This window comes from Zalophus californianus, chromosome 1 (assembly GCF_009762305.2).
Source record: "Zalophus californianus isolate mZalCal1 chromosome 1, mZalCal1.pri.v2, whole genome shotgun sequence".
NCBI lineage: Eukaryota > Metazoa > Chordata > Mammalia > Carnivora > Otariidae > Zalophus > Zalophus californianus.
This window is the reverse complement of record NC_045595.1, coordinates 212,575,499-212,590,044: the sequence shown is the minus strand read 5'-3', so window position 1 is coordinate 212,590,044 and position 14,546 is coordinate 212,575,499. Positions and strand designations below refer to the sequence as shown.

Here is a 14,546-nt window from a genome sequence, read left to right as displayed (position 1 = left end):
AGTACGAGCCTTCGAGGGCAATGACCCCGCACCGGCTGGTGAGAGGGCCACGGAAGGGGACTGACTGGCTGGAGCCTGACAGCCGGCCTTCGAAGGACGAGCTCAGAGTCTGGAGACTAATCTTCAGTGGGAGGAGCATTTGGAACGTTCTGGAAAAGGAAGCTCACGCGATGGCACAGAACCTGAACTGGCTGCAGAGTATAAAGGCGGGACCGCCAGGGGAAGGGGAGACCAAGGGAGCACACCCCCGCCTTCCTGACGCCACCGCCGCCCTGGGACACCGGCCGGGGCGGTCAGAGACAAGGCTAGGACCCACCCACCCCCACCAGTCTCCGTTCTAGGTCTGGGTGGAGCGTCAGCGGGACCCTGCAGCCACCCGGGCCCTGCGCTCGGAAGGCCCATGCTTGGGGTTTAATACTCTGCAGTTGTGGTGCTGATGGCCTGAATAATGTGATCTCTGCGTTGTGGGGTTTTAAAAATTTTTTTTTTTTAGTTTTAATTAATTAATTTTTTGATGTAGTGTTCCACGATTCATTGTTGGCATATAACACCCAGTGCTCCACGCAGAACGTGCCCTCTTTAATACCCATCACCAGGCTAACCCATCCCCCACCGCCCTCCCCTCTAGAACCCTCAGTTTGTTCCTCAGAGTCCGTCGTCTCTCCTGGTGCGTCTCCTGCTCTGATGCGTTGCGGTTTCTAACTGAAGTCGGGTGGACAGCGGCAGGTGCTGGGGGGCTGGAGCCCAGCCTCTCCCCACCCTTCCCCATGATCCCGACTCCTACCGCCTCCCACCACCTCCTAGAGCAGAAGAAAGGACATTTTCTATTTCAGTACCTTGAACAACACCTTTTCCTGCGTTTTGAACAAAGGGCCCAGGTTTTCATTCGGCTTTGGGCCTGGGTTGGAGAGACCAGTCTGCCAGCTCTGCTGCCCACAGTCCCCAGCCCAGCAGGCCCAGGGGCGCCCTAGGAGTCGGGCTGCTGCAGTTTCTTGGGGACCCTCCGTGTGACACTCTGTGAGCAATTCACAGCAGCCCTGCACACTGCCCCCGCAGCACGCTGGACCCCAGCACCCCAGTCAGCACCCGGCAGGGCTACCCTGTTGGCTGGGCTCTCCCTGCTCAGGCCCGTCCACCAACCGTGAACGTTCCGGTACACAGAGACCCGAGCAAGCATTTACACACCCCTACAGCAATTGGCACAATGTCTGGCATTAGGATTTGGGTTTTTCCAGTTCATTTTTTCTAGTAATTTGTTTTGATTGGGTCTCATTAGGCAGTTGGAGTGATGGTTCTGATTTCTGACTCGGAGGGTGAGCTTCCACGCACGGTACCTCGGAAAGGGCTCTGCTCCTGAGCTCCGCCCCTTCACTGCCCCTGTCACAAGCTCGCATTTCAGCTGTCCTGGGGATTCTTTTGGTTTTTTTCCAGATTTGAATGGGAAAATCTTTTTTTCAGATTTGAATAGGAAAACTCGTGGAGGGCAGAGTCACATTTCCATGAGAATTCAAGCCTGCATGCATCACAACCAGCTATTAGCAGAAGGAGATCATCTCAGCTTATTGCTCAGGGTGAAATGAAGATCAATTCTTCTATTGAAATCAGATACCTTTTCCTTTAAAAGTGATGATGAGATCTTCCATCCATGGATCTGACATGTTTCAGCCAAACTGCTTTACACAGTAGCTGCGTGGACTCCTCCATGCATTCAGATGTCAACTCTGCATCTCAACAGGCATGACTGGGGTTCTCCTAGCAGGCTCAGGGGTGCAGAGTAACCTTTCCTCTGTGGGTTGTGGAAGACTGTCTACGGCTTCAGCCCCCAGAGTCGGGAAGAATAATCACCCCACAGCTTCCCGTGGCTGAACCACACCTGATGGAGGGCTGTGCTTTGGGGAGGCGGCAGAAGTGAAGTGGGTCGACTGAAGGCCTTGCCTGGGGAATAGACCGAGTTCAGGCCTCAGGGAGAACCTTCCGGGGGGGGGGGGGGGCAGGGAGCAGTGGGCTCCAGCATGTCATTAGGAAGGATTCTCTGTGCATCAGGGAACACACGTTTGTGTTTGCCTCTACCCTCTCCGTGTTGAGTTGATGCTGAAACTGGGTACACGGGGTGAGCAGGAGGCTGCAGGGGGCACAGCAAGCAGCTGCCCTGGGGCTACACGGGGCCGGGTGCTTAAGCCCAGGACAGGGAGGGAAGGCAAAGAGGAGCGGCGAGAGGCCGGTGGGCTCGAAGCGAAGAGCAAACACAAGATGGAAGGAACCAGAGGGAAAGAGATCGCTGTGAGCGGAGGGAACCTTGTGTAAGGAACAGCACAATCCACTCAGTGCGGCCAGGAATTTTATTCCAGTTACTACTGGGAACTTTTAAATGTCTAAGACACTTTTGTTATTACACAAAGCAAGCCTATCTGGTGAGGACGATGGTCACCAGAAGAGCCCTCATCTCCGGCCCTTCTCCGGAGAGCCCAGAGCAGGAGCCTCCGTGGGCACGACGGGGAACCGGGCTGGATTCCGGCCGTGGCCCAGGCACACAGACAGGGAGGGAACCCACTATCTGTGTCTGGGGAGAAGCTCTGAGAGCCTGCCCCACTCCGTGCAATTTCAGGTGCAGCCCTGCTCCTCCCATGCGTCGAGGACAAATCTCAGGATGTCCCTTAAATCGCACGATTTACAAAATACCCCGACTCTGTTTGCCGGGGCCTGGGCTCAACCCGCCCCTGAGCAGGATGACCCCTGCTTTGCTGGAAACGGCCTCAGCTTCCAGCAGCAGAACTACAGGCTGTGTCCGACCCTGGAAAACCAAGAACATGTAGTGTTCGAAGTTCTCTTTTGTTAACATATTGGAAACGCGAGGAGACATAATCAACATTCTGCTTGAGCTTTTTTTTTTTTAAAAAAAAAAACCATTTTATTTCAAAGAGCAGATGAGTATTTTGCTGACAAGTGGGAAAACAAGTGGCCAGAAGTCAGTGTGTCTTAATAAATAACAAAATGCCGTTTATGTTTCTGAAACATCTAGAACACATACCACATTTTCGATAAATAAACCCACGCTGGTGCTACATCGCTAGAGATAGTTCCGGGTGTCTGGCGCGTGGAGGGGTAAAGCACATCAGGGCACCGGGCCCACCCGCCCCCACCACGTCCTCCCCGAGACCCGCAGGACAGCAGCGGCGGCCACCTCGGAGCTCGGACCCCAGACGTGTCCAGGTGTCCCGGCCGGCACTCCCGGGGCCTCTGCCAGGCAGGCCTGGACAGCTTCTCGGCTGCTCACTTCCCGCCGGCTGGTGCTGAGGCCCGTGCAGAGCAGGACGAGGTGCTGGGAAAGTCTTCTGGGTGATGGGACGGCTCTGAGTTCCGTCTTGGTTCTGATCCAGGTGCCAGTTTCCTCCCAGAGGCTGGGCTCTGCGCCGGCTGCATTCTGGCGCCCGCCGCGGTATCGGCTCTCACCTGCTCTCCCATTCTAGACTGAAACACCTGAGAGACCCCGGCTCCCCTGAGCGCCACCTGCCTGGCCCCGAGCAGTTGCCGGGGCGCCTGCCTGTCCCGCCGTGTGTCCCAGGCTCCATCGTGGAGACTTCCCGCACCTCCTTGCTGCTGTCGTGAGCACCGGGGCTCGCCTAAAATAGGACCCGGACTTCTCAGGGTGGCTTTTGTGTCTTTTCCGGGTGTGTGTGCAAAAGGCAAGGGTAAATTATTCTTTCCAGCACAGGATCCTTTATTTGAACGTTTCCTTGACAGTTCGTGAGGGACGGGCCCAGCCTCCCTCCAGGGGACTCGAGGGGGTCAGTGTTCCTTGAACCTGGAAGAGGATCAAAGAGCCGCTGGTGACACGGCCGGCAACGGTCACAGGCCAGACGCTGGGTGCGGGCCGAACGTGCAAACCTCGCACAGCCAGCTTCTCACCCTTCTGCCGGGGTCTCTGGAGCCACGCGGAGGGGGCAGCCCCCCGCCCACCCCGCAGCCCTGGGGGTGAGAGGGCGGAAGACAGCAGGGCGAGCAGGACGCACGACGCCAGGCTGGCTCTGGGGCTGTTTTTGTCACAAAGCTGCAGCTCAAAGACAACAAAGAAGGCAATTTCCCTGACATTTTTCTCAGATTTTGAGGAGAGATTACGACCATCGCAGCCCCACTGAGGCATTTATTAGGAAAAGTGAGCGTGAACGAGCCTTGCAATGGCAGGGACAGTGGGTGGGTTCATGAGAGCTGCCCTCTGACCCGGGGCGGGGGGGGGGCACTTACAGGACTTGGTCCGCGGTCGCAGACCCCGGGCAGCTCAGCTCCTTGTGAATGAGGCGGATCAGGAACTGTACCCAGAACAAAGAGGAGAGGCGGTTACTGCCGGCCGCGAGCCTGTCAGGAGAGGCGGCCCCCACGCCCCCGCTGGGCTGCCCCGGGGGAGCTCCGAGGCTCCTTCAGGACATAAAGGATTCAGTGGGGCAGCGGGAGCCTGAGGCCTGGGCCCCACAGCAGGGCCGTGGGCCTGTGAGTCCCACTGAGGCCACGCTCCTGGAGGTAGGGCTGTTGGGACAAATTTCAGCCTAAAATTTCTGGGTCAAGTAACATTTAAAACGAAATGAGTCCAGTCATAAAGTATCCAGATCAGAAACAGAGAAAAAGGACAAGGTGACCCACGAGCAGGGGGACACTGGGTGGGGGGGACTGGAGAGCCGCGCAGGCGCTGTGAAAGCCAGGTGAGCATCTCCTGGGCCCAGGCCCCAGCACCGGGAGGCTAACCGGGCCATCTTTGGAACAGCCACATTTTATCGGGAAGCTTCTGGGGGAGAACCTGGCTCCGCCGGGACCCTCGCCCACAGCCTCTGCAGTGGCTGTGGGACTAAACCAGGGACAGCTCTGCCTCACCTACCACCGTTCCCTCGAGCTCCTTTACCTGCTCACAGGGCCGAGTCGGTCTACAGAGCCGGACTAATGGCAGAACACCACACCAGTGAGCTGGTTTCGCTTGTTTGTGGCTGTGCACCTGGTCTGCCTGCACGCCGATTACCAGCCCCAGAGGAGGGCCCCGTGCGCAGGGGAACAGGCTCCTGGTTCTGGTGGCCACCCTCACAAGGGCAGCAGGTGCCCCTGGGCTCAGGAGGGACCAGTGCGCCGAGAGAGGCCCAGCACAGGTTAAAAACCCACGCAGCTCTGCAGGACCCAGCTCAGGTCAGAGCTCTAGGAGGCAGGGACACTTATTGTCTTCGACGCTCGAGTTCCAAGCAGGGGCTCGAAGTCCCTCATACGACACGAGTTCAGGCTGAAGAGAACAGGTGTGTCTCCCACAGAGAAAGCGCAGGCCGGCTGCTTTGCTTGACCCTCAAGCAGTGCGCATGCGGTTAGAGTGGGAAAGCGGGGGCACGTCAGGTGCTTGGTGCAGGGCTGGAGGTGACAGCACCAACAGTGACATTTCCGTTGCACAAGCTGACCCTGAGAATCTGAGCCTCCAGCCCAGAGGAGCATCCGTCTGCTCAGCTGGAGCTGGTACCCGACCACACACATCCCCCCACCACGTGCAACGTGTGAAGTGCAAGCAGGAGGAGCCTCTGGTTCCACGGGGCAGATCACAGGAGGGGAAGAGGGAGGAAAATGACAAGTGATTTATGTGGCCTGAAATACAGCGCAGACGGTAGCAACGAATCTGAAGGTCAAAGGGGACGAAGTGCTGTGTCTGCAGGCGAGACCAGCTGCCTGGCACTCCTGTGACGCGCGTCTGCGGGGGTAAGGCTATGTAGGTGACAGCATGGCCACCAGGCTTTGGTCACACTCCATGGACAGTCCCACAGGGCGCCCGGATCTGACCCCTCCAGGTGACCTGCCCGGGGACGCCGAGGTTCCCAGCCTCAGACTGGGGAGGTCCCAGAAGAGGTATGGCAGGTGTTTACACCGCCCGCTGCGGGGTGGCTCCTCTCCCGACCTCGCATCTGACCCGGCCAGTCCAGCTTCCTTTCGGTTACTACCTGCCTGCGGGTATGTTCACGTTCTCGTCTCTGTCCTTCCTGAACCGTGACACGTCAGTCTGCAACTGTTGCGGCTGACCGGCCGGCGCAGGCCGTTCACAGTCCCGTTTGGACACGTGTGCTCACCCCGGCTTCTCCGTCAGCTATTCTGTCTTCCCCTGTGCTCCATCCGGGTCTGAGATCCCTCCCCGGGGGCTCGGAGCAGACCACCCGTGTGCGCTCCATCCTGTACTTGGTCTGCCTCTAGCGCTGGCCCCTGCCTCCCTGTCCGAGCTGCCCCGGGCTTCCTGCTGTCTGCTCCACCAGCTTGCGTTCGGTGCTCATGGACTCCGTTCCTTCCCGGACATCTCCCGTAGTGTCTCGTGGGCTTATTGTACATCCATCTGGTCCTCGTCTTCTTGGACCCACGTGCCAGTGTTGCCGGTAAGCTGCCCACTGGAGCCCAGCCCGACCCCTCATCTCCTCTCCTCGGGGGCAGAACCACCGGCACCCCCCCATTCCCGAGTGGACGACTTGCCCTGAGGCTCCAGCCAGGGCCTCAGTACTTGTTTATGCTACCTTGACGCTGTGGGTCCTGTGGATACCCTGCCTCTCCTCGGGGTTGCTATGCATCTAGAAGGAAGCGTAAGGTGCATCCGCGACATTGGTGAAGGAGAGTGTTCAGTTTTCAAACAGCCCTCCTGGTGAGAGTCTCACTGCCACTTAGCTGAAATGAGCTGGGGACTTAACCAAAACCCTCAGGCACTGACAAAAACAAATATTCTTAGGAACAGCCTCTTCAAACCTAACAGGCTTCTGAGTTGAAAGTTGACGTTGGATTCTATCTGAAATCGTCCTGGAGTGAAAGTACAGAACTTTCATGTGATTGACAAAGCTGAGATTTCCAAGTCCTCAGCTCACTCTTACTGGGATCAATGTCAGGTGTCTTTTGGGGAAGTGAGGGGAGGCACGTGGCTTCAGGTCAGGGACTCCGTGCACACTAGCCACTCCCAGGGGTGCACTGCACACCTCTGACTTGTGCCGGGTCCCGTCTGTCCTGCAGCACACCTGAATCTCAGGGCAGCCACCAGAGAGCAGGGTCGCCAACAGAAGCCCTACGCGCCTGCCCCTGCAGCCTCTGCTTCTTCTTTCCCATCCCTTTGGGTGCTGGGAATCGGGCTGCTTCCCCAGGGCGCTGCCGGATGCAGGAGGAGCACGGGGGCAACGGGGGTCCCCGTGTAGGAGTGGGTTTCAGCTTGCCATCTCTTCCAGTCCCCTCGATAGTCCTGTCTTGGGGTGCTGTTATTATGCCCATTTAACCACCGTGGAAGCTGCAAGACAGAGGCTGAGTCATCTGCTCCAGGCGCACACCCGCCGACGGATGACAGGGCTGGGGTCCCACGCCAGGGCACCCCTGCTCTCTGCTTCCCTACCATCCTGCCCGAAGCTGCAGAGCAGGATGGGCTTGTTTCTGTTCTGACGTTTGCTCAGACCAGGAAGAGGAAGGCCTCAGATCATGAGCACTCAGGGAAGTCGGGCTCTGTCACAGGCCAAGCCTCCCTGAAGCCCACAGTTCCCCTGGAAGAAGCGTCACCAGTGTTCGGTCAACAACGAGAGAGACTTACCAGTAAGGCACAGGCGTCTGCGAACATCAGCATGTAGAACACGTTGTTCCATCCAGATGGGGACAGGAGCCCAGCCAGCAGAGGGCCCAGGGCTGCTCCTGGGAGGGGGCGAAGGGACACAGGTGAGCCGTGCGAGGAAGACTCCGGAAGGTGGCTCTGGAATACCCAGGCCCCGGGAGTACACAGCATGGTGCTCAACACCGCCTTCATGGTTAACGAAAAACACGTTAAAACAACAAAAACTCATTTTCGCCTCTCAGGCTGGTGGGGATGGAAAGCTCACAAGTACCCAGTACCCACGAGGACGTGGCCGGCACCACCTCCCTCTGGAAGCAAATCTAAAAATACATATTGACATTAACACATTCATTCTTTGGATCCAACAATCCCAGTGAAAAACTTTATGGAAGAAATCTGAATCTAAAGCACAATCTTAGATATGTTTATGTTATGAAACGTACAATTGGTAAAATATGAGTAAGGTTTGTAGGCACTAATGCTGTATTAGTGCTAACGTCCTCATTCTGATAATTAGGTGCTGTGGTTATATCCCGGGCTTCTCTGTCTTCAGGGAATGCACACTGAATACATAGCTCCTGGTAAAGGAGCAGTGTGTCTGTAATTTGCCCCTAAACAGTTTGGGAAAAAATACGCATATGTATATTCTTACATGTGCGTGTGCATACACATGTGGTACAAATGTGTGTGTGCGCACGGAGCAGAGGGTGAAGCAGATGTAGGATATGTGAATTCTCTGTACCATTTCTGCAACTTTTCTGTAAGTCTAAAATTATGTCAAAATGATTTTTGAGAGACTATGAAAATGAAAGAAAGTAAATACTCCTCAAAATGCCCAAAGATATCCAAGAATGTTGCAGCAGTTTGGGTATTTATTGTCCTAAAAGAGATAGGAATAGATTATGATCCGTGATAGGATGGGTCATCGTTTTGACACGGTAAGAAGTACGAAGAATCTACATCAAGTTATCCTGACACTTCACCCCGAGAGGTAGGAGTGTGAGGGTCTTTCCCACTTCATATGTACTGTTGTTCCAAGTGTTTATAGGGAGCCCTTCCTGCCTGTATACCTGAGAAGTGATTGCATGTGTGTTAAGTCTTAGGGGAGCTTCCAGGTAACCACGGTAGATTGCTCACGTGTGCTTATTTCTACACCACCCAACACCACAAAATGCACCACATGTGAATTTAACAGATTTTAAGCCCACAAAGAGAAGGGCAGATGAGACAAGGCACCATTCTTAGAGGATGGACTTTCAAGGGCACGAAAAGGACATGGGCTCTAGTCTCCTTGCTCGGAGGGTGACAATTGCTGATTGTCAAATAAAGGTATAAAACTGCAAAAAAATAAAAAATAAAAAAATAAAAACAAAAACCCCCCAAAAAATGAGATGCACGCAAGCGGCACACAAGGGGCAGATAACGTTAATGAATGTTAACATTAGACAACCAAAGTAAAGGTTGGAAAGCAAAGTCAAGAACATCTTTGAGGAAGCAGAGAAAAAAGAAAAAGACAGGAAAGAAGGAAAAAAGAAAGAAAAAAAATTGAAGGATTAACCCAGAAAGGTTAACCTCTGACTAATCAGTTTTCCAGGAATTAAAAACAGACAGCAATAGGGGAAACGTGTCAAAGAAAACACAGAGCATGATTTCGCGGAGAGGAAGGGCATGTGTCTCCAGGCGAGGTGGGCCCCTGGGGCGGGGGTGGGGGCCGGGCACAGAGGATGAAGAAAGGTGCCCAGAAGTCTTTGGGGGAAGCAGGCAGAGGCAGAAATGAGGGCTGGGATGAAAGTGACAACGGACTTCACAAGGGAGACCAGGGAAGCTGTAAAACGCTGGAATCCTGAAGAAAACCACTTTTAGCCCGGGATTGGGATGCTTATCTACAAGCTACAGCAAAAGCCAGACCGTGCAGACTCTCAACCCTCAAGCTCCACCCCCCGTGAGCTAATACTCAGGAAGCCACTGGAAGTCTCCTCCATCAAAGAGGAGCTGGCTTGGCGGCTAGAAGATGGGTGGGCACGTGATGGAAGGGGTCACAGGAGGCGGGGGAACAGGCTCTGGGGCGAGGCGTGGGGCCAGGCAGCCCCTCACGGCTGATGGTCGGAAGCAAGGGAGCGAGCATGACAGCAAAATGATTATTTCTTGGCTTAGAGTGAGCGATGCTAACACGAGGGGTGCTGAGGAGGATGTGGAAGGGGGCTCGGAGGCACAAGAGCCGAGCCCCAGTCTCCTTCCTAGGAGGACAGCAGACAGTGTCAGGCCGAGGAATGGAGAAGTATGTACACTCGTATGCAAGTCAGACCAGGGGGACCAGCTGACATGGCTGCTTCTAGGAGGAGGGAGCTGGGGGAGGGGCACGAGGGCCAACATTTTCCATCGTAATTAGCTTGTAAGGCTATCTGGTCTCAAAAGTGACATCATGTTTTACTTTGATAAGATAAAAATTAGCTGGAAAAAACTCAGGGCTCTACGTAGTCGCTCTGTGTACGACATACAGACACAATGAGCCTCGTGTCCCACGGGAAGGCCCCTCCAAGAGCGCTGGGAACACGCCAAACAGGTAAACTGCGTCACTGGAACCACATGGCCCCGGTGAGCTGCAAGAAGACACTGGCTTATTTACCACGAGCTGAGCTCGGCCTCCGTCGAAACCAGTACTGGCGACATTGAACAAAGGCGTCAAGGTGAACGCTCTGTGAACGGCGTGCATTTCCACTCGAGCCGTTCTTTCTTCTGTGTGGCGGGGGCAGCACTTACAGCGAGAAATGACAGGCGCTGCTTGCTGCCCGGCCCGTGGGCCGGGGGCTGGCAGGGCTGCATGTCAGGGGCCAGGTGGGAGACGGTTGCCCTCTGCCGTCCTTCGTGGGGGGAGGCGCTCCGAGCTGAGCCTTGGTTTCTACTGGCGGCTCACAGACGCGCTCTCCATCCTCAGCCAGGCCCTTCTGCTCCCTCTTGTTTTGAGAAGACTATCAGGAAAGACGTATTTTTTTCACCTGATTCACAATTTCCCTCCTTGTAAACTGCCATCCTCTGCTAGAAAACAGCTATGGGGGCCGCCGGCAGGGTGCAAGTCTGCTTGAAGAAACGGCTTCACGGTGGCAGCTGGGCTGACTCGCCATCTGTCCTCTGCGGACAGAAGGTGGTTCAAAGTCACGAGGCTCATTAGAACTGAGCTCAGCCCGGAAGCGTCCCGACTTCTGACCGAGTGTGTGTGTGTCTCCCTGGCCGAGCTACGTGACTGCGCAGAGCCGTGGACCCTGCACACACCCGCCATGGGCGCAGCACCACTGCCCTCTCTCTGGACGCATCCCCAGGCCCCGAGGGGTGCCTCGAAACGTCAGAGGGGTGGCCGCTAACACTGCCCAGCAAATTCAGTCACCTCCCCCCACCGGATCCAAAAATGGGGCAGGTATGACTTTGGAGAAAAACAGACGCTCAAGCCTGGCCCCCTTGCAATGGCGACTTTGCTTAGTGCATCTTGGAACACGCAGGACCTGCCACATGAAGCCAGCTGCCGGAGCCCCTGGGAATGGCAGCCGGAGCACAGACAGGGCTCCTGTGACCCGGAGGGGGGCAGCCCTGTCCCGATGAGCCGTGCGGGCTGTGGCGAGCCCAGGGCCTCGCTCGCCCGGCCCCTCCCCTGTGAACTCAACGGCCTGGACAGAGGTGGCCTGGCCCCACCTGTGATCCTGGGTATCTTAGAGCACCCAGGCCATTCATTTCACACTCGTTTACTCAGTGACTACTATGTCCAGGTGCTGTCTCTGTGCGGAGAATTCAGCAGAGATTGGAGCAGACAGACTCCATCCAGGTCCACAGAGCTGACAGGCAAAATGTGCTGTGGAGAAGAGAGGCCAGGGAAGAGGGTCCACCTTCCAGACAGGCTGAGAGGTCCCAGAGAGGACCTGTGTGCTCTGTGCTGTACACAGAGCAACTACGTGGAGCCCTGAGTTTTTACCAGCTGTGATAGCTGAGCCAAGACTCCAAGGGCACAAGGGCATAGGCATGAGGTCCCTGAAGGGAGCTCCTCGGGCGCAGCACACCGTCCGTGCAAAGGCCCTGCACGGGGCACACTGGTGTTTGCGAGCATCAGCAGGGAGGCCATGTGGCTTGGGAGAGTGGCAGGAAGGACTTCAGATTCTGCACTAGTAAGACAGCAGTGGGCGTCCAGGAGTGGACGGTGGCTGTTTCTATCCAGCTAGCACACAGGGCCATGGGCACTGCCAAGAGAAAAACCTCAGCTTCCCACAGTGGGGCAGAAGGACAGCCCCAGGTGCCAGGCTCAGGTGGAACTGTGTTCTTCCTGAGCCGCCTTTGTCTGGAAAGAGCTTGGTTTTACTGCTGTGAGATTGTCCTAGATGCCCAGGTGTCCCTCCCCATCTAGCTTGCACTCTCTCTCATGGTCCCCCTCCTGTGGGAGCCTGGGGCAGCAGGTGACACCGGGATGCCACCCAAGGTCCTCCTGGGTAGCCGTGGGCGCCACACCAGCCAACCTCCCGAGCTTCAGCTTCCCACATCCGGAGAGGGACCGGCGTAGGACGGCAGGTGCCCTGTGCAGGGCAGGGACCCCTGGCAGGGGGCGGTCACAGCACATGTGCTCCTGGCAGGATGGCTCGAGAAAGCTCAAGAACGTTGCCGTCAGTCTGCTAACTTGTCGGTAAGAACACACTTGTCACTGTATCGGTTCCCACCTGACTCTCTCTGAGTGAAGGACTTGCTTATTTTGCCACCTTTCTTTCCTCCAGAATATGCTACTGAACGCTCTTCAAGAACCGTGACGAGGGGCGCCTGGGGGGCTCAGTTGGTTAAGTGCCTGACTCTTAGTTTTGGCTCAGGTCATGATCTCATGGGTCGTGGGATCAAGCCCCGTGTTGGGCTCTGGGCTCAGTGGGGAGTCTGCTTTGCCCTCTGCCCACCCCCAACTCATGCTCTCTCTTGCTTAAATAAATAAATAAATCTTTAAAAAAAAAATAAAATGAGCCTCTTTAAAAATAAAAAAAGAACCATAACAAGGCTGGTAACACCTGAATCTTGTATGCCTGGGGACTATTAGTGTTCCTGACGTTTGTACTGGGCTAAGGGAATGGTTAATTCCCGTCTTGAATGGGAGTGATAAACAGGGACCAGTGGCCGCAGTCGCAGTTTGCCAACAGCTGGCTTCGGTGAAAACCTGAGCATGCGTTCTTTCACGTGGAAGGAAAGTACTTGCCACCAGTCCCGTGCCCATCCTTACTGTGGAGCCACCCGACCAGGGGACAGACGCCTGCACGCCCAGGTACCCCAGAGCTGCACATGCTTTTGATCTGACCAGATCTGTAAAAGGCCAAGCCGTCCCTTATTATTTGTCTGTTTGTAAAGTTTATGTGTCTTTTTTTTTTAAAGATTTTATTTATTTATTTGACGGAGAGATAGAGAACACAAGTAGGCAGAGAGGCAGGCAGAGGGAGAGGGAGAAGAAAACTCCCCACTGAGCAGGGAGCCCGATGCGGGGCTCGATCCCAGCACCCTGGGATCATGACCTGAGCCGAAGGCAGACGCTTAATCGACTGAGCCACCCAGGCGCCCAAGTTTATGTCTTAACTCATTTAATAAGCACACTGTTTATCTGTTTCTGAATGGGGACTGAGCTTTTTGAATACTGAAATTATCTGAACATCCTACCTTGGAATTATGTTTTCTACTTGAAATTTTAAAAACCCGATTGATGAAAATTCTGTAACATCCTGGAAATGCTATGGATGTGTTCGGGGGAGCTGGTGTTCTGCTACGCAGGGTCTTGCCCCTAGACTGAACGTGGGGACCCAGTCCTCACCTTTCGCTGCACACTCCTTGAGTCTGCGTGCGTGCCATGGTTTGGTCTTAGAAAACATCAGTTTTTCACAGTAACAACTGTTAGAGCTTTTTTTTTTCATTAAATGATCTAAACTTGCCTATAACAATTATCTGAACTCTGTGGCAACTACACTAATCAATTTGCCCTTAGCTGGTTTTTGTAATAGATGATTAAAATACATTATTAGCATTTCTGCCGAAATACTAACTGAACTTTAAGTGATTATGATTGCCGTATTTTTCCATTAGTAAAAATTATTATTAAATTATTGAGTGCATGTAAGTACTATATTTACGACATGAGAGATGTTTTCCGTTTTGTCAAGTCAGATTTTATATGTGTATTATGTATTAGGATTAAATTTTTAATTAAGTTCCTTTTGTAAAATTAACTAAGAAAGGGGAGTTTCTGCCTTTGCTTGTTGACATTGTCCTTCCCTGTGTCTGTAGAGAACTGTCGTGTTGCAGGGGCTCTTTCTTCTGAACTCTGCCATTTTTAAGGCTCTGGTGCCCAAATCCCATATCAACCTTTATATTTTTTAAATTACAGTGTTGCACTCATTTGTAGAGAAAAAAAGATACTTTTACTAGCATGATGATACCATCTAACTAAAAATAATCTTTGATTCTTGAAAAAAATCTTTTTTTTGAATTTTATTTATTTTTATTTATTTATTTTTAAAGTAAGCTTTATGCCCAACGTGGGGCTTGAACTCACAACCCTTGAGATCAAGAGTGGCGTGCTCTACTGATGGAGCTAGCCAGGTGCCCCAATAATAAGCATTGTAACAATAGTGTAAAGAGTGTTTCATGCAGTAAAAAGACCCAAAAAAGTAAAAAAAAAAAAAAAAAAAAAGCCAGCCAATCCTAATATTACCAAAGCACCTGGAATCCTTGGCAATTGTTAATTACAATGTGACAATCCGGTTTCCCCTATGACCACAATTAACCTCTTAGAATTAAAAATATCCACGCACCTACAGACCCCGTCCCGTCGATGATGGCGGTCACAGTGGCAAGGGCATGGGAGTTTCCCTTGAGACTTTTGTGCGTGCCCTAGAAGAGAGGGGACAGCAAACGTGAGGCACATCTGGGCAGCCTCAGTGAGAAACAAGCTTGCCCCTCCTTCAGC

The 14,546-nt window shown here is 53.9% G+C and overlaps 1 protein-coding gene across 5 annotated transcripts in view; it reads right to left on the bottom strand.

Moving 5' to 3' along the window:
• Nucleotides 1–2,909: 2,909 nt before the first annotated feature.
• Nucleotides 2,910–14,546, bottom strand: part of SLC37A1 (solute carrier family 37 member 1) — a 74,625-nt gene continuing 62,988 nt past the window's right edge. For all 5 annotated transcript variants that reach the window (XM_027582154.2, XM_027582152.2, XM_027582155.2 and 2 more), the window contains 4 exons: nt 14,392–14,470; nt 7,562–7,659; nt 4,243–4,307; nt 2,910–3,802 (listed from right to left, as the gene is read on the bottom strand). In XM_027582154.2, the coding sequence (XP_027437955.1) occupies nt 3,787–3,802; nt 4,243–4,307; nt 7,562–7,659; nt 14,392–14,470 (258 nt within the window). In that variant the 3' untranslated portion in view covers nt 2,910–3,786. The remainder of the gene's footprint in view (nt 3,803–4,242; nt 4,308–7,561; nt 7,660–14,391; nt 14,471–14,546) is intronic.